Genomic DNA, 18,261 nt, shown 5'->3' with positions numbered 1-18,261 from the left:
ACCTGAAACCCTAGGCAGGCAGGCAGAAAACAGGCAATGTCACATCATGGACAATAGATGATGTCTGAATTGAATAATAAATCCCGATAGAAAATTATTTTCCATTTGCCTATTGAGTAAAATCGTTTTGGCAGGACAGAATCTGAACTACAGAGGATTGCTGCTGGTGAAACAAAAGAAATGGGTGGCAAATGAGGTTTATGCTGTTAAAAGGGTATGATGATTTTGGCAAAGTTGATCATGGCAAGCCCTGCACAGCCTCACTCACTGGGCACTGATGGCTTCTGTTCTGACAAAGTTCACTTCCTTTTGTGACACTTACCTTGGTTATCAAGCAAAAACTCAGCCATAGTTACAGGTAAATACACATTAGGAACTGAAGTGAGAAAGCTTTCCAGAAACATGGTAATTAACTGAAAACTAGATACTTTTAATTTTAGCATGTTTATGTGAATCTATACATGTTAGTGGACAGAAATGCATGTCTAAATACTCTGAAGTTTGCCCTGGAGTGATGTGGTAATTATCTGGTTATGAGTTGTGCATGTTAACTTCTGCAGGTGATTTATCTGGTTTATCTGGCTTTTAAAGACATTATATTTTCCTTCTTTATTTTTTTTTTTAAATGCTCCTATTTTCACAACAGAGCACAGATAGCATTCCTATAATTATGAGTGCAGGCAAGAGTTGACAAGGAGAAGCAAGAGCTGAAGGTGAGGTAGCTTCTCAGTTAATCTGTGAGGAGAGATAACTGGCAATGAGACGAAGAAGTGCAGAGATGTGGCCAGAGAGGCAAGCAGAAAGGATACTTTTATCAGCATTGTTTCAAAGCAGCTATTACAGTAAGTACTAAAAGAGGAAAAGAAGCAACTGCAGTAGTGAAGTGTAACTGAATTTTAAAATGCCTTTTAGTAATGTACAGGACAGGAGCTACATCTTTACCTGAGCAACTGGGGCATGTTCTGGATGTGTCTAGCCCACCTGCTTTCAACAGAAACACAAAGACAGATAAAAAATTTAGTTGAATTTGTAATTGAGAGCATGTGCTTATGAATTTGTAAATAAGACCTATCATCAGAACTTTCAGTGTTATAAATGTTTTTGGTAGTGGGACCTGGGCTAGGCACAAACCCCTTCCATTGTCTATGTGCTTGAGTGCTAGTTTTGCCTGAAAAGTAATCAAAGATACAGATTTTATGAGCCTTTAATATTCATTGTTATTTTCCTCTGAAAGATTCAGCTGGTTTGCTTTGCAATTGCTTTTGTGGAAGAAATGCTGCATTGTAATCAATTTTTGTGTGCAGTGTAAAATGTCAGGGACATTTCTGTTATTTAACCTGCAGACTCCCGCAGTATGGGATGAGGCAGATTTTTTGAAGTAAGGCTATTTTAAGGACTAACTTCTAAGAGATTTCAGGTTCAGCATATCCAAGTACAGTATATGCTTTCTTATTGTTTGTTTTCTTTTTAATTTAAAGTGGAGGTGCATTTCAGGCAGCAGCTAAGATGCATTAATTGAGGTACATTTTTTTTTCACTACACTACTATTTGTTTGGTCATCCTTTTGATGTGATAAATGCACACAGTGTTGACTCTGATCACTTTTGACATTGTTTGAAAATTCATGGGAAATACAAAATATTTTTTTTTATCAAATGCATATGTGAGTTAGAATTCAATTAAAATGTCATAATCAAAATTAGTTAAAGAAGCAAACTGCTCTATGCACTGATTTAAAGAAAAAACTTTTAAAATGGAACTCTGTGGAGCTTTTGTAGATACATAGGCCTCTCTTCACTGTTGGTTGAGTTTATTTAAAGAGCTTTTCTAGTCACCTTTGAACCTAAATGATTTCTCCAGATGTACAGAAGTGAACAATGTAAAAATCTTGCTGCTTCAGCAGAACAGGATCCAGCTGGCAGGGAACTGGATCTGCAAGTCATTGGTTACAGCTGTGTTTCGATTTATGTGATGGTTGAAAAAATAAATTACTGGATTAAATGGCTAGAAAGAGGACTCTTTGTTTAGCCCTTGTGTGGGGACTGAAAGTGTTTATGGTGCTGTTTTCTTCAGAGCCTTTGCAAAGTAAGCTGGACAAATAGACTTATTCAAAACTTGTCTGAAATGTTGTGCATTCAGCTTTATTTCTTTACAGAAGAAACTGTATGTTTTTGTATAATGCTGTCAGCCAGCAACCATTCTTAAGGTCTCTTGGCCTTTGAAAGTGGCAGTAGCATTTTAGCAATGTCTTGTAGGCACTGCAGTTTATCACTGGAAGGCAGTTTCCTTTCGTTAAAGGTTTTCAAATGCACTTCTTGGCATGAATGCAAATACATGTAGGGACTCTGTCAAACTCATAACTTTTTAATGGGTTTAATATTTCAGCTTTGTATACCACTTACCTTTTGCTCTACATAATAGTGCTGATGTAATTGTAAATTGGGTGCACAATAATTTACAGAGCAGGCACAATGAAATCAGAAACTAATGCCAAGTGTTTGGATTATTGCTTATCTTATTTTAAGCTTCTAACTATGGTGATTATGTCTTATTATCTGATATCCTGATTCTGCAAAGATTTACATGCTTAATTTTACTGAACAGTTCCACTTTGCTTGAGAGGACTGAGTGGTGCATGGAGCCCATCACAGCTTTGTTACCTATTTTGATAAGAAATGTGTCAGGATTTTTTAATCTTTATACAATTAGGGTCCTTTGAAACCTCATAAACTGCCTTTTCTACTGCAGATGGCTTGGGTTGAAGGAGTTGAGATTAACATCTTCCAGTGAAGTCCCTGCTCCATTGCAGTCATTGGGCATGTTACCACTGGCTTCTCTTAGGATACAATTTCACTTTTAAAAGTGTATTTTAATGCTTTTTACTTATAACCAATATCCCAAGTCCCACAAGTGATTTTTCTTAAGCAGTGAAACTGTTGCTAGTAATGCTAGTGAAGTGATATGCTACCAAGTGTGAACGAAAGTTTTGATATTAGACCAACAGGAGTTTTGAAGGTTGCTTTCAGGAGCTATGGAGAGCAAAATAATAGCACAGAACTTTCAGTGATGGCAGACAGTGAGCTTATAGTGAATTTTTTAAAGATTTAGCTGGCTTTCAGCATAATGGTTTGCAAAGCCAGGAGCTTTTCAGCACTTATATCTGTTTATTCAGCAATATTTCCGAGTAATTATTTTCGGCTGACCATTAGTTTCTTTTTAGTCATAAAGCTGTAGCTGTAGCCAAGTATCAGTTACATCCTATTTATTAAAACATTTCTAAAATGGTGCATAAATGTGGAAAATTATGGTTGTGATTAGTTCACAACTGTTATTCTATCAAGATCCAATTACTTTTTTAAAAACAGTTTGCACAAATTGTTGTCAAAAGATCGCCTTTTTAAAATCCTGCAAAGCGCTGACCAAGAAGAGCTAAATACCAGAACAGGAGTTCCAAGGCAAAAAATGAAATCAAACAAGTTGGCCAAGTTCCATCATAAGCCACCCTCAGAAATACCAGAGAGAGGCTTAAAATATTTTAAATAGAATATTTCCCCTCCCCCCTTTTCTTTTATTGTTGTCCCCGAGCAGCATTATTACATTAGGAGCCATGCGACAGAAAGTCGTGGTGATGCAGAATAAATAACCATAATGTATCAAAAGCAGACAAAGGTGTGATTGATCTGTCTGGAATTGGCAGACTCTTTCGCTGTGTCAGGCTGTTTCTTTGATCAATGAAGGTATAGCCTCTGACCTTTAAAAAAAATCAATGAGATTGATTGAAAGGAGAGAGAGAACTATGAGAATGCAGGATAGCTTTAACCTTCACTGTCTAGAAAATTTAAAATATTCTCGGTTTTGCAGGCATTGAACCTATTTTGTATTTTCTTCTTAGAATGCTTTTCTTTTCTCCAGACTGCTTTTGAAACCTCTAAAAACAACACTGTAGAAATGTTGTGTCTGAATGTTTCTCACAAATGTTTATCTTCAGATTGCATTGTTAAGAAAACAGGAATGTTTTGTCCTACAGCAGAATTCTGTACATTCTCGTAGTGTTTGCAGCATGTACCAAATACCCTTAATTTTTTTTTTTACAAACTTGGACTTTTATGTGGCAAATACACACCTCAGAGTCAGTGCTCAGAGAAATTGTTTAAGTAATTTCAGAAATATTATCCACCTGAATAAAGGGACTTGTATTGCCCTATTTCAGGATCAGGCCCATTGGTGATTGCAACAATAGTGTAACCAGCATGGAGGGGTGACTTCTGGGAATAGACAGCATATTTTTGTGTGCTAATTCTATCTAATATTGTGTTTTTATCAATTATATGTGTTTGTGTGCGTGTGTGCAGGTATATCTACAGGTCAGAGAACAGTAAAAATGTCATACTGGAAAATTTACGAAGCAGGATTTTTAAAATAGTGCTTGGCACTTTACATCTTTCTTATTGAACAGACTACAAATGCAGACCTGGCAGTTTAGGGAAAAACAGGTTTTAAACAGTTGGATTTTCATTTTAGTACTGGGCCCTCCCTTTCTTCACATTGTGCTGATCCTGTATTAAGTAGTAACACAAAGCAATTAGTGAAGTATAAAAGGTATTCATAAATAGAAAAGTTAATTCATTCATTACTTCATGCTCTCTCAGCTCAAGGAAACATAGGTCAAAAAAGTATACATATCACAGTGGTTTGTTTTCACATACAACTACATTTTTTAATTGAAAGCGTTGGCAAAATCAAGGTCTATTGAATAGAATTCACACAAAAAGTAATTCAAACTGCAATAATTTCTGCTGTCATATGTCTGTGTTTTAATAAAGGGCAGGTAAATTGACAAGTCAGCAAGGAGATGGTATAATAACATTTCTTGAGTAAGATGGAGCTTGTGTAGGAAGAGAAGGATATTGCTGTTTCTCTGTAATTTTATTTCTGTGATTTCCTTTCTGTAATAGATTGTGTAAGCTATATATATTTTCAATACTTTATGATCAGGTAGGAATTACAGTTAAGTTTAAAAAGGCACTTTTACTAAATTGCAAGATGAATTCTGGACATAGCATTTCTAAATCAGAAAATAGAAGGGTAGATTTTTTTTAATGGCAAATCTGGGACTAGATAGCTGTGGGAAATTTCTGAAGTCTTTATCCCCTTGCTGTTCATCAGTGAGGTGAGAAGGTGTTAGGGACAAACACACATAGCTATGGTGTAGATCATTCCAACGAGGCAAAACACATTCGAGCAGTGTTACTCTTCTAAGTCATTTAAATGCTACAGTAAGAGAATGTTTTTTTTTTATAAATGTCATTTTCATGTGCACTGTGATGAGGAAACTTTTGCTTCCAGAAAAAGAAAAGGGATGAGTGCGTTATGTCTCAGTTCGAGCACATCGAGGATACAAAGATGAGAACTGTAAAATCAGAATAACATTTGATATTAGTGCATTTCTCTCTTCCCATTAGATATGTTCTGATTTTGCTTCAATGGTGTCTAATTCTTCTCACCACATTCCCTAACATTACTATCTGTTATTCCAGAATCCTTATCTGTCACAGAAAGTTTGCATTAATATTGCAAATCACCTCACTCTCACTGTTTAAAAAACAAAAGGCTGATCCAGTATTTGAGCAGGTTCTGATATCTGACATGCATCTCCAGTCTCACCTCTCCTCCCTCTCTGTCCAGAAGTAATAATCCAGGAGACGTCTTCTTTTTTCTTCTGTCTCTCTTTTTTTTTTTTTATTTAATTTTTTTTGGGTGCTTTCAGCAATGGCTGCTCCCCTTTCTGTTCCACACAGACACAAACTGCATCTTTCCAGTGTGGATGTGGATGCTGTCCCCTTGTGGATGATGCTCACAGTCTGAGCTGCTGCCTGCAAAACTGAGCAGTGCCCTTCAGCCAGTTTAAGGTGGTGTCTGGTGCAGTGCATTCATTTAGCATGACTAAAGGACAAAATTAAGGTTCTTTTTGTTTCTCATCCCCCTGCCAGCTACAGCTTTCCCAGAAAAGAGGCAAAGCTGAGGTCATTTTTTTTCCATCTGTGAGGGGTCAGTGACTGCAACCAAGCTGTTCCTGGCTGAGGTATAAGCCTGTTAAAAAGCACCTATGCTAGCAGCTGAATCATTTTTGAGACCAATTTTTTATATTTCTACTAATGAAAACAGCGGGTCATTAAATCCAGCAGTAGATCTCCAATTATAACCTGGTTTGGACAGCATGGAGCCCTGCCCAGACAGACCCCCGACCTCGGCCTCTGCCTTTGCCGTGAGATCTGTGTTTGCTGCCCCTGTCCCAGACCCACTGCTAGCATCTCCAGGAGCACAAATTCCCCTCCAAAATACCATTACCACAGCTAATTCTGCTATTTAGTATTCTCAGTGCTGCCTGGAGTGGGGCTGGGCATGCTGTCTGTCCAGATGAGAAGCAGATCTATGGTTAAAAAAGGTGTGGTTCTGCTTGGAAGCAGAGGCAGTGTGTACAGGCAGTGATGTAAGTGTAAATGTACCAGTGTTTTCTTTCTTGACTATTATTTAAGTCTAATGGAAGAAATCAGACTTAAGAGACCTGAATTCTGGATAACCGCTACCTGTATTCTTTCTTTCCTCCTAACAAAATCAGAAACAGATATGTGAGAACTGCTGTAGCATTTTAATGAAAAGCTCTTAGATCTTTTCCTGCACAGGAATAAAAAAAAAAAAGTTTAATGGTTGACATTTAATCTTCATACAGTAAATAATAATTACAGGCAAGAATTTAAAGTGGTTCTGCTCATAGTCAAGCCTGATGGTTCTTTTCTCCTTGCATTGCATGAGGATTTACTGTACTGTGGATGCAAAATGTAAATGATGGGCAATTCTGTGAAATTCAGACATGCACACAAAACTGTCTTTCCAACTTTTTCACACTTACCTTCAAACTGAAAATGGATTTTCCTGGTGGCTGATTAACCAGAAATGAGTTGTTTCTAACTAGGTTGAGGGGAGGAGGGTTCTGTAATATTGGATTAGTGAAAGGAGTGAACAGCTTCAGTTTAATTCAACTAGTCTTCTATTTTTAATCTCCAAGGAAACAGCTGAGTTGAATGTTAATTAAACAGCAGTCTTTGATCCACCCAGCCACTCCCGGAGGCATAATAATAATATATAAGTGCACAGCAGCACATATATAATAGGTATACTTAAAGGAGTGCATCTAATCTCGCCATATTTGGATTTAAAACATTTCTTGCTGACCCACTCTGATATTATTTAAATAGGGAAAGGAAAAAAGTGGAGAAAATGCTAAGCTAAACTTTGTTGGTCTGAAGGTAGGGCAGCAGAGCAAGCGTGAGTTCCTATTATGAGGATGTATAAGGGTTAATGATTAGAAGAGTGGAATCAGGAAAGACCTTAAGCCCAGATCCATGACAGTGGTAATTGAGCTGATTGATTACGACATCTCGTTTCAGACGACTATTGATTTAATCTAGTCTGCAGTCCCATTGGCCCCAGAGGTGCTCCCGAGTGAGGCTCAGCACTTGAACCTGGGTACTCTTCCCTACTCACCGTCTGGATATAAATTTCCAGAATCTGCAACCATTTATAATTTTCACTCATCTTCATCCTTTTATTCAGAAGCCTCTAATTTCATCAGGCTAATGTTTTTAACCATTGAGGGAAGAGGCACAGGGAAAATGAAGTGGCACAGACTGAAAAGGGTGGGTTTTTAAAAAAAAAAAGGCAAGGCAGAGAGCCGGGGCTCTGTGGCCAGTATTTGCATCTGTTGTCTCTGATTCGCAGAGCTAGCAAAGGCTGCTTTTGGAGGCAGTCCACAAAGCTGGGCTATCAGTAGGCAGTTTGCTGTACGTGCACGTTCAATTATTAAAATAGTAGACTTTTTTTTTTCTTTCTGATAGCCATAGTGAGGTCATGACATTAATTTATCCAGGGTATTGTGGGTAACTATACAGAAAAAAAGCAAAAAGGGCACAGATGCTGGAGCAGCAAAAAATGGATGGGTCTGAGCAAAAGGAGATTAAGAGGCGATGACCAATCTAATGTACGTATAGCAGTAAGAAGCCGGCATCCGTCACAGACTGTTGATGGCAATAAGTATTTTAAGCCATGCTGTGCATGTGGTAATTTTTTTTTTTTCATATACCTCAGTAACTGCTAAGCTGAATGCTGTAATCCTGTATTTTTTCAGTTTCCCAAATCTGATTTTGGTCTTGTTTTTGTTGTCTCATGCTTGGCGTTCTTCTCTCGCTCTCTGTATGTGGGTGTGTGTCTGTCTCCGTCTCTCCCTTTCTCCGAGATTACAAACTTAACTGTTTCCTAATTGTCTACTTTCCTCCATCCTTTTCCTAAGAAATCAATCACCATCACCATGACTGGTCCCAAGCGCGCACTAGCTGGGCTTAGGGCGTGTACCTGGCGTTTTGGCTTCCTTCCTTTACTTTGGGGCTGTGTGCTATTTTCTTTTGGACCTTCCCTGCAAGCGGATGCCCTTCCCGTTGGCTGCTGCTTCCATAAGGTTGCCAAAAGGCTACCTGAGCCGGGACTGCAGCGCTGCATCCTGGGACCTGCCCGCCCGGCTACGCCGAGGGCTTCCACAGCACCAGGCAGCTCAGAGAATTGGCTGGTGAATTGCGTATCACCTGTCCCCCCCCTCTGGTAAATAATTTCTATACCGCGAATCACAGTGGTGTGGTACTGTCTGGAAAAGTAATTCCCAAATACTGTTGGCGTAAAAAAGGGAAAAGCTGAAAGACTGTCAACACCGTAAGCCATTAAAGTCCCTTGCCTTAAGAACAAAGGAACAAGGTAAAAATGCACACAATGATTATGCTCTGTGGATTTTTATAGCCTGTCAGACAACTTGTGCCTGTGTTTCAGTTATCAGCCTTTGTGCTTTGTTTTGTGTTGTATATTTTCTATACGTGTCTTCAGTTTCTGTGTGTGTGTATTCGGTGTGTATGTGTATGTTCAGACTTCTCTACCAAAACGGAGCAAATATCATACAGAAAAATACACAAGTGGGGCTCAAACATGCATTTTCAGTACTCAGTGTGGTGGTGCGGGTGTATTGCCATTGTTCTCTTGCAGTGCTCCCTTTGATACAGGCAGCTTCTATTTTTTTATTTTATTCTAACTAAGTCTAAAATAAAAGAAAAGAAAAAGAGGAAAAAAATTGCTTAGTCCAGTTAAATGCCAATTGAAGCCCAGAAACTCACGATTTCAGCACAGTGAATGGTGATTCAGACCCTGGCAGGGTTTTGGCTATGAGACAATTCCTACTTATAAAGAGTACAATGAAGGGGGGAGGAAGATAGCATTAATTTTGAGGAAGATTAATATTAGTCTTTTAATGTTCATTATTTTCTGAAGAAGTGGATCCTTGTAGCTTTTGACAGCTAGTGTGTCCTTCCCACTGGTATTTATTCGAGCAGAGGAAAAAATGAAGAAGGCGTAGAATAAACTCCTAAGACTGTTCAAGAATTACTGGCATTATTTCTCTCTACATCACGTGTGAGCCTGGGTTGCCTGCTATTCCTGAGGCAGAGGATCGAGGATGAAAGTCTGTGTGTCAGAGCCTGTTTTCACAACTGCATTTGGAGATCTGTCTTATTGATTAGGAAAAAAAGGGGGTGGGAATAGGAGTGTGAGGTGAGGGGAGGACCGACTGACTACTGGCTTATTGCAGCTCAAGACATTTTCTTCCGGAAAGATGTCAAACAACTGAGACACAGCAACAGAGGAAGTAGAAAGGTGGAAAAATAAGAAGAGGGACCTTTTGGAAGAAATGAAGGCATTCCTTATGAGAGCCTTGAGGTTTTTTTGTTTTTTGTTTTTTTTTCTTCTAACATCTGACCCACAAGGGCTAGAGTGACAGCGTCATGCAAATGCTGCAGTCCAGCAGGTCTGAGAGAGGGTGGATGCTAGAGAGTGAGTTAATGTTAATGATGAGTGCAGTGAAAATACCAGCCGATACCACCCCCTCCACACACAACTGCTCTGAGTCAGCATCCGCTGCTTTGCCGTGCCTTTCTGAGCGTGTGTGTGTGTGTGAGTGTGCGCATGTGTGTGTGTGTGTGTGTGAGAGTGTGTGTGCTGTGACCGTGCGTGTGTGTGTGTGTGTGTGTGTGTGCATGGAAGGTAAAGCCAGTCAGTCAGTGAGAAGCAAAGGTACGTTCGAGAGCAACTAAAATCTGACTGATTTCCATCTTCAGAGCATCAGATGTATTCCCTAAAGAGGATGGGTCTATGCGATGGGGGTGGTATAATTATGTTAATGTCATATTTATAGAGGGGAGAGATTTTTCATTCTAATTATTGATTTGAAAGCTGTGGTCAAAATTGTTTGTTAAATCATGATCAGCTTTAAAAAAAGAAATTGAATGAAATCTAGGGACTGCTATACATATATATCTCTCTCATATATGTCTATATATATTTTTTTTTGTTTCATTTAACTATTTTGTGTCTGAGGCATAACTGATTGAATGGTGCACAGTGACAAAGGAACGGCTCTTGTATAATGTTGCATTATATCATCAGCTGAAATAATATTGTAAATAATCCAAAATGTTCTGAAATCTGAAGTATCAGTCTGGAAGGGAGGGTGAAGGGCAGGGGTGGGGGTGGGGGGCACTGGCAAATCTTTTCTTCGGCAGAGCACTCTGTACAGCTTTCTTGTAAATGGATGGTTCACCTGTTCGACCAGCAGAGATTCTAATTCTTCTCCCCCTTCTCTTTTTTTTTTCCTTTTTAAAGCTGAACGGCTTCCCGAAGAGCTCTGAGTTTTCTATGCCAGATTCTGCTCCAGTGGCTAGGACCTTTATGGCTGCTGTTTCTTTTGCTCTGGGATCTGATGGAGGAAAAAAAAAAAGCCACGATGGATCCTGTCCCTAAAGTAGAAATTTTCTTTTTCATTCTGCAAACAAGGCTAAAGATCGGAGGAGAATGAATGCAAAAGCAATTCAGGATTGTGGTCGTGCCATTAAAAGTGTTCGGCTTCAGAACAAAATTATTTGGGAAATCCGAGCAATTCTTCTTACTGTATCGACAGTATTTAAAAGTTATGTGTGCTTTGAGTAATCTGGTTCAAGTGACAACAATCTCTGCATGTCAATGTTTTCTGCAGCTTGTGGAGTGAAGGCTAGTTTTGCCATTGGAAAGGAAGAAGCTTTTTCTAGCAGTCTGTAGAAGGATTAAATGGTGAACGTGGGGAAGAGGCAAAAAGTGAATACACGCCCAAAGGTTATCCTTGCATCGTGAATGGGTTTAAAGTACTCTGTAACCCAGGGCCCACCTGAACAGCAGGACTAAAAGTATACCGGGGAAATATTTCAATTAGAATCCCCTTAACAAGCATTTAATCCTTCTTTCAGGCATTAAGGAAATAGAATAAAATTGTTACTGTACAAATCTGCTGGAAGCAGATTTTAACCCATTTGTAGACGCTTCCCTCTGATGCATTATAGTAACATAGCTACTTGTGAGACAAGGCAGTGAAGATTTTTATCCTGTGTTCTTTGTTCTTTCTTTTCAAAAGTTAAGGACCATACTCTCAGAAAAGTCTGTTCGATCAGCTGATACATTGTTCGAATGTATGTATGCGTCTTGCCTGCTTATTTGATCTTTTCTGCCCCCTACTTGAAACTGTGGTTTGTTTATTTGGGGGGAAGGAGGTGGTGTTGATTTGGTGGGGGGACGGGACATTTGTTTTAGGGTTTCTTTTGGGTTTGGGGTTTTTTTTCTATTTAACAATAGCAGTGAAAGTTTTGGTGACAGCGATTATGACTACTAAACAATTCAGTTTATTGGAAGACGAATTCTTCTGGACCATATCGGACTTTTCCTAGTCCCTGAGACCCTAACTTGTGAGGTTTTTTAGCAACAATCACAAGTCAGGCTCTTGGGACCTAGGCGGAGGGGAACCAGCAGCTTTGGACTGTGTTTGTTTCTCTGCAGAATTTAGAGAACCACAGGAGCTTTCCTTGGCTGGAAGGGTAAAAAGGAAAATATACCTATTTTAAATGTTAAGCATCAGAACTGTTCCTAAAAAAAAAAGAAAAGAAAAAAATCCAAACGACTGTTACTCATTGTACATATTTATATGTTTAGAAAACTGGACTGGATGTCATGTAACATTTAGAATTATAATTTAACATGAATGTTAGTTTGCACAAAAAAAAAAAAACTCCCTCCAAACAACAAAAACAACAAAACTCCCACTCAAAACAGATACTAAAATATATAATAGACTTCCAACCATAATATTAATACTATTATTATTATTATTATTGTTATTGTGGACAATTCTGATAAATAATTACCAAAAAGAATATATTCATCTTTACTGTTCAAGCATCAATTGACTTTTAAAACATAAAACATAAACACTGATGTTTGAGGCCTAGAAAACATTCATTCTATTGTTTGAATAATGATTTCAGTCTACAGGAAAACTGTTGCTTAGCTTTTCCTGTAACATCGAACAAAGAGTATTTTGTACTTAGTTGCCATCCTTTTTCTTTGTCCAAGTGAGAACACAATATGTCATTTAAAATATTCTCTCATTTAATTTACATTTTAATCTGAAAGAGAATATGGGTTTAAAAATCATAACACAGCATTAACGTCCCTTTGCACTCAGAAACATATTTCTTGTACCTGTTCAATTTAAAGCAAACCCACAATACTCTAAGCACCCGACTCAACTTGTAACTTCTCCATCACTTCTTATATTTTTTTATCCCTCTGAAAATAACCAGTGTGAGCTGTAGCTTGTCCCTCATGTGTTAAGTTCTTCACTGGCTTTGCATAAGGAGATTCACAAGCACATGAGTTATTCTACACTGCTTATTTGTCTCAAACATCTGATCTAAAACACGTCATCTGATTTGTATTTCTTAATATTTTATAGGTGAGTTAGTTCTGAGTCATTTTTCTCTGTTTCCTGTGTCTAACCAAGATGCTGAAGGACTTTGTTGATACATCAGACTTCACTGAAACAAAGGCTTCACACAGATCAGGCATCTAAACTATTTGTTCATTTCAAAAGTGGTATTTTGGCTACAGTATATTTTTTCCACTTGTGTGGGAGGAATTGTGTTTTATTGTAAGCATCAACACTATTGTTAAAATAAATTGTTCTTATCTGTTAGTATAATACTTTTTCTTCTTGTCTTGTTTTCTTAAGAGACAGAAACTATACTCAGTACATAGTTTTCAAGTTGCTCAAGATATAATTAGTCTTTAAATAGTCATAAAAAATATTGCCTTAGCAATTACAATGATGATACAGTTCCTGTAAATATGTAATTCTTTTCTTCGTAAACTGTCAATCCCACATGCTAAGAACACCCAAAAGAGTTACTTGCAAATATTCAGATACAGAGCTAACCTTTTTAACACAGATGTGATATTCAACATTGATTTCTGCTTAGGAAATATTGGAAAAGTAGATTTGAATGTGTATAGGAAAGACAAATGCACCCAGCTAGGTGCTACACTCGTGAAGCACTTTGTTAGGAATTTACACATATTCTGTAGCAGTTTTCAATACTGAAAACAGGTTATTTAAGATACTGATCAGGTGAACACGTATTCTGTTCATTTGAGCTGTATAATGAGATAAAACTATACTGTGTGTTGCTATATACATGTCAATATATAATTTAAATTACACATAGTGTTTATTGAAATAAAAGTCCTTATAGATTTAATCAGCTGTAAGATGCACCCATTTATGCATATCAAAGATTGTCATTGCATTTATTTTTCGATCAGCAAAATTTTCTTGAATGAAGATAGCTCACATTCAGCCCTCTGCATTAATTTTGCGTTTAACACTGTATGTACAATGAAGGTGAAACTGTGGTGTGAAACGTTTTGTCTCTGTCAGTCTGAAGATTTCAACTGTGCTCTGCCCTGCATTGAGAGTGAGAAGAAAATGAATCATTATACACCCCTGCCTGGCGTATTTGGTGCTCCAGCAAAAGTCGTGAATACGCAGTCCTGCCTCTGCATTCCTGCTTGAACTGGGATGACTCCAGTGGCTCCACTCTGCCCATCATACTCACTGCTGCCCCTTGCCTTAGTGATGGGAAAGTTGGTGCACTGCCTGCCTCTTTGCCTGCTCCCTCTTCTTCCCCAGTCTCAGCACAGCCAGCCCAACCTCAGGTGCACAGGTAGGGCAGAGGTGGATGGAGGGGAGGAAGAAGCAGGGTCTTCAGTCGGGCAGAATTTCCACCAAGATCAACAACGTGTTTCTGTGTCCTGGAGCTGCGTGACAACGCCTACAGAGACCATGCAGGAGGCAGTCCCATTTACCCAGTGACAGAATATGAAAGCTGTCTCTATTAGCACAAATAAATAGAAAGCATAATCTTCAGTAAGCTATGCTTAGATATATGTGCAGAATTTTGATACATTTCTATATATAGGAATAATATATTTCTATACAACTTGATGTTGTTTCACTGCAAAAGGCATTTAAATGCTCTTTAATAAGTGATTTCAGAGTAATCAGCTTGTGCTACAACAAAAACAAAAAAACAAAAACACAAGCTCTTGCAAAGGGGGAGGAAGAGAGAGAGAGAGAGAGAGTGAAAAAGATGTGTGGTGCATACAAAAAAGGACTGATATTAACAATTCGATGGGTTGCTAGTTGGTGGAGCAGACTGAGCCAGACGCATATATTAGTGGCTGTCTGCTGCTGATGGGAGCCTGCTCAATGCGGTGGAAATGAAGGATCACCTAGGCTCTGACACCAGCTTATTTGTACGTTTTAATTTTAAAAAGGAAAATCACTGTTTTACATAAACATCTTAACCCCCACATGATTTTTTTTTTCTCTTTTCCTCGCTCATATTGTTTGCTAATTTACTGTCAACTTAAAGTGCTGTTTAGCTATAGACCAACAAAACATCAGTCAAAAAAATAGAGGGAAGTATTAGCTTCTCTTTTGTTTGCCATGTACAATTGAGTTATTATTATGATAATTGTCTACTTTAATTTTTAGTCTTCATGGGAGATGCAACAATTTTCTGGAGCTTCATTTTTGAGGCATTTTAAGTTTCAGCAATATACCATTTCATGTTTCACCCAAACAATGCAAAAAAAAAAAAAAGGAAAAAAGGAAAAAAAAGCTCATAGCTCAAGCTGGGGTGTTTTGATCAATTCTTTTCATTAACCTGAAAGTCTTTAGCACCTTTGTATAGTATTGCATATATGGGACAGGATTTCTTTTCCAACCATATAAACTGTAAGATCCATTAATACAGTGCTGAAGACTGCTACACGAGTCAAGGGAATTCCAATCCAAGTTAATTACTGTTGGAATTAGAGGGAAGAATATTTTACTTGAAGTTGTATAACAAGAATCTACAATTATCACATTTCAGGGCATTGCTCTATTCACTTGATGAAAAATGTCAATGAGGTTTAACAGGAGATGTTCTGCATTTCCGTGGGTAATGAAAATCGGCACATCCACGATAAGCTAACACAACATTTTCAGTGAGTTAATATGCAGTGCAGCAGAAATTTCTGTAGGCAGTAAATGTAGCCATCATTTTGATTCGCCCGTGTGATGATTATGCTCAATTCCTGACTAGGTACATAATTTCACACTGAAAAGCAGTCATCTCCTCTTAGGGACCAACTGTAGCCTACAAAAAAATAATAAAGAAAGAAAGAAAGACTGCCTGCCATCTGAGTCTGAAGTCTATAACTAGCTAGGTAGTCACACAATAGAAAAAAACATATCTGGAATACTATAAAAAAATACCAGCTGAAACTGTATCACTCAATTACAAGTAGATTTATTTTATTATGTTCATTTAAAGTGGTTTTGTCCAAACAATGTATCTGAGGCATTCATCACCCTGTTAAGTTTTTTCATTGTTTAATGATTACAATAGGCATCTTCCAAGTTTGTTGGATGCCTTGTTGTTGCACTCCTTGGCAACACTAGAGCGATTCTTATGGGGAGTTATATTTTGACCAGAATCCAGCTCAATTGATTGATGAGCTTCAATTGCAGTGCCTGAGTAGCAACAAGTGGATGGGAGCCTTAGAGAGTAATTGAAAGTCAGATTAATAAAATCAACATGATAAAATTATGTCATCTTTAAAAACATCTTTAACCTATTAAGTAGGATTTAAAATTAATCACAGAATCTTCCAGTTGACTACAGAGTAAAGTTTATCTGATAGGCTTTCAGAAGTGCAATCTTTATGCCTGTTCCTACTTATTTAGGAGTTAAAGATTAGTTGTAATTGTGGGATAAACTAGATATGGTCATGATAGTGTGAGCAATATGAGTATTCTACAGGGAGCAAGACAGACAATATTCTGTACTTTTACTCGTTAGCTGTTGCGCTGGGGCCGTGATTCTCTACAAGAAGCATGTTCATTTATTTAAATGGCCAAGCAAATCAACAAGGTTGTGCTGAGTAGTTTAGGGCTGGTAATTTTGGTTTTGGTTTTGGGTGGTTTTCTTCCACCACCACCACCCCCAACTTCTTTTCTTGGATGTGTACGTGTCATGCATGGGAAGGTATGAAGGAAAAACAGCTATTCAGCAGAGACACGTCCCACCCCTTTAATTAAGCTTTTCCTGGACTATGTAAAAACACTGGCAATGTGTAAATCCCATTTGTGTGTTTGTTATTATTATTTTAACAGATTCCTAAGTATTATATTAAGATATGTCAGTGATGAAATACACATGAAAATAGTTGCATTAGTAAGTCACTTGATACCAAAAGGGTTGGATGGCACCGGCACAGAGCCAACTGGAAGATTTTATTTTTCATTTAATTCCTTTCACCTAGTAGGCTCCCTAAGCATTAGGCAGAACCCAGTATGTGGCTAAGTTATTGCTCTAGTGTTCATCACACAAAAAGCACAGTCTTAGCATTTGTAAATTTTCTTCGGGGAGGTTTCTAATCTAGACAGCATTTGCGTTTGGGGATTACACCACAGTCTGTTCCCCACCACCTCCCCCTCTAACATGTAGCCCTTTCAACTTCTTCAAAGAAGTGCGGAAAAGTAGGTTCTTTTATTAATAGCAGAAAACAAACCGACTGCTGGACTTCCGTGGCAGAGCTCACATAATGCGGCAGGGTGGGAACTGTAACAAAGAATGCTTCAATGCACTAAACGTATAGTGAAACCCCATTTACATTCACTGATGGGGCTTAAAGTACAATAAATGAGAAGTTTAAAGTAGAAATAAGCAGGGCTATGAAAAGACTTCAGTGAAGGTAGGAACTTCTTGAAAAGTTTAGCACAGGATTTAATTTCAAACTCAAGCCTTTCCTAGTAGAATGCATTTCTTCATAGTGCATCCCTTTGCTTAAAGCATTTCTATCGGATGACAATAAATCAGATGAAGTGAGTACCTCCAACGCATAGAGAAGCAGATTCTGTTTATCCAGTTTATATACTGATTTTCATACAAGTGAGACAGTTAGCAGTGGAAAAGTGGAAAAGTCTTCATGGTTCACTGTCTGATCCTCTATCTCTCCTCTGCAAACTGCCTTTGAAGTGCATGGAGAAAACTTTGTGTCTAGAAAAAGTTTGATTGTGGCATCCTCACTCGCTCTCTAGTACTAAAATGTTTCTGTCCATGTGGGTGTTGGTATGCCAGAGAATTGGACAAGGTTGCTTTTCTTCTGCCAAAGTTATTCTGTGAAATAGAATTTTACTAGTGAGTAACAATCACCTCTCCCCTTCTCTTCATCTCTTTGTTTCAGCCCCTTCCATAGCCTCACTGTAAGGCCCTACAAGAAGCTGGCTTTGTTCGCCTAGGAGTTTAAATCAGCCTTTCTCCCACTGATTGCATTTTTCTCCACAGTGGTTCTTCATCCTGAACAAGAAGGATGTATAAATTGCCCCTACTTGTAAATTTTTGCAGACTCTGCATTTCCTCCCTTGGCCCCATTCAGAAACAGCCAGCAGTCAGACATATTAGGTTGTTGGTTGCAGTTTTCAAAATAAAGATCTTCTTTCTCCTTTTCTTTTGAAGAATGGCATGATAGTCCTGATCTCTGCACAATCAGAAAGGAGGTTCATTTATGGAACATCAGTTTTAACAACTGTGATTTGGGAAGAGCAGGCTAGGGATAATTTTCCGCTGCTCTGTTCAGCAGAGGTAGTTTCTGCTGGGGATGTGCAGGAAAGTTTACTACCAGCATTTAGCCAGATTCATAATTCCAGAAGGTTTGACAGTCGGCCCTTGCACTCAGGGAGCCTAGTTCTGCTTTGGG

General features: G+C 38.3%; 1 protein-coding gene and 1 long non-coding RNA gene across 7 annotated transcripts in view; one reads left to right on the top strand and one right to left on the bottom strand.

Moving 5' to 3' along the window:
• Nucleotides 1-5,949, bottom strand: part of LOC143693408 (uncharacterized) — a 44,650-nt gene extending 38,701 nt beyond the window's left edge. The window contains exon 1 of one of the 2 annotated variants that reach the window (XR_013181072.1): nt 5,665-5,949. This is a non-coding gene — a long non-coding RNA (uncharacterized LOC143693408). The remainder of the gene's footprint in view (nt 1-5,664) is intronic. The other variant, XR_013181073.1, reaches the window with a different exon arrangement.
• Nucleotides 1-13,709, top strand: part of LOC129134979 (uncharacterized) — a 279,312-nt gene extending 265,603 nt beyond the window's left edge. For 2 of the 5 annotated variants that reach the window (XR_013181070.1, XR_013181066.1), the window contains one exon: nt 10,753-10,771. Coding sequence is in view for 1 of the 5 variants with exons in the window: in XM_077174500.1 (XP_077030615.1) it covers nt 10,753-10,778 (26 nt within the window). In the remaining 4 variants the exon portion in view is untranslated. The other 3 variants (XR_013181071.1, XR_013181069.1, XM_077174500.1) reach the window with 3 other exon arrangements.
• Nucleotides 13,710-18,261: the final 4,552 nt, after the last annotated feature.

Source organism: Agelaius phoeniceus, chromosome 2 (assembly GCF_051311805.1).
Source record: "Agelaius phoeniceus isolate bAgePho1 chromosome 2, bAgePho1.hap1, whole genome shotgun sequence".
Lineage (NCBI taxonomy): Eukaryota > Metazoa > Chordata > Aves > Passeriformes > Icteridae > Agelaius > Agelaius phoeniceus.
The sequence above is the reverse complement of the archived record's forward strand: the minus strand, read 5'-3'. Positions and strand labels throughout refer to the sequence as shown.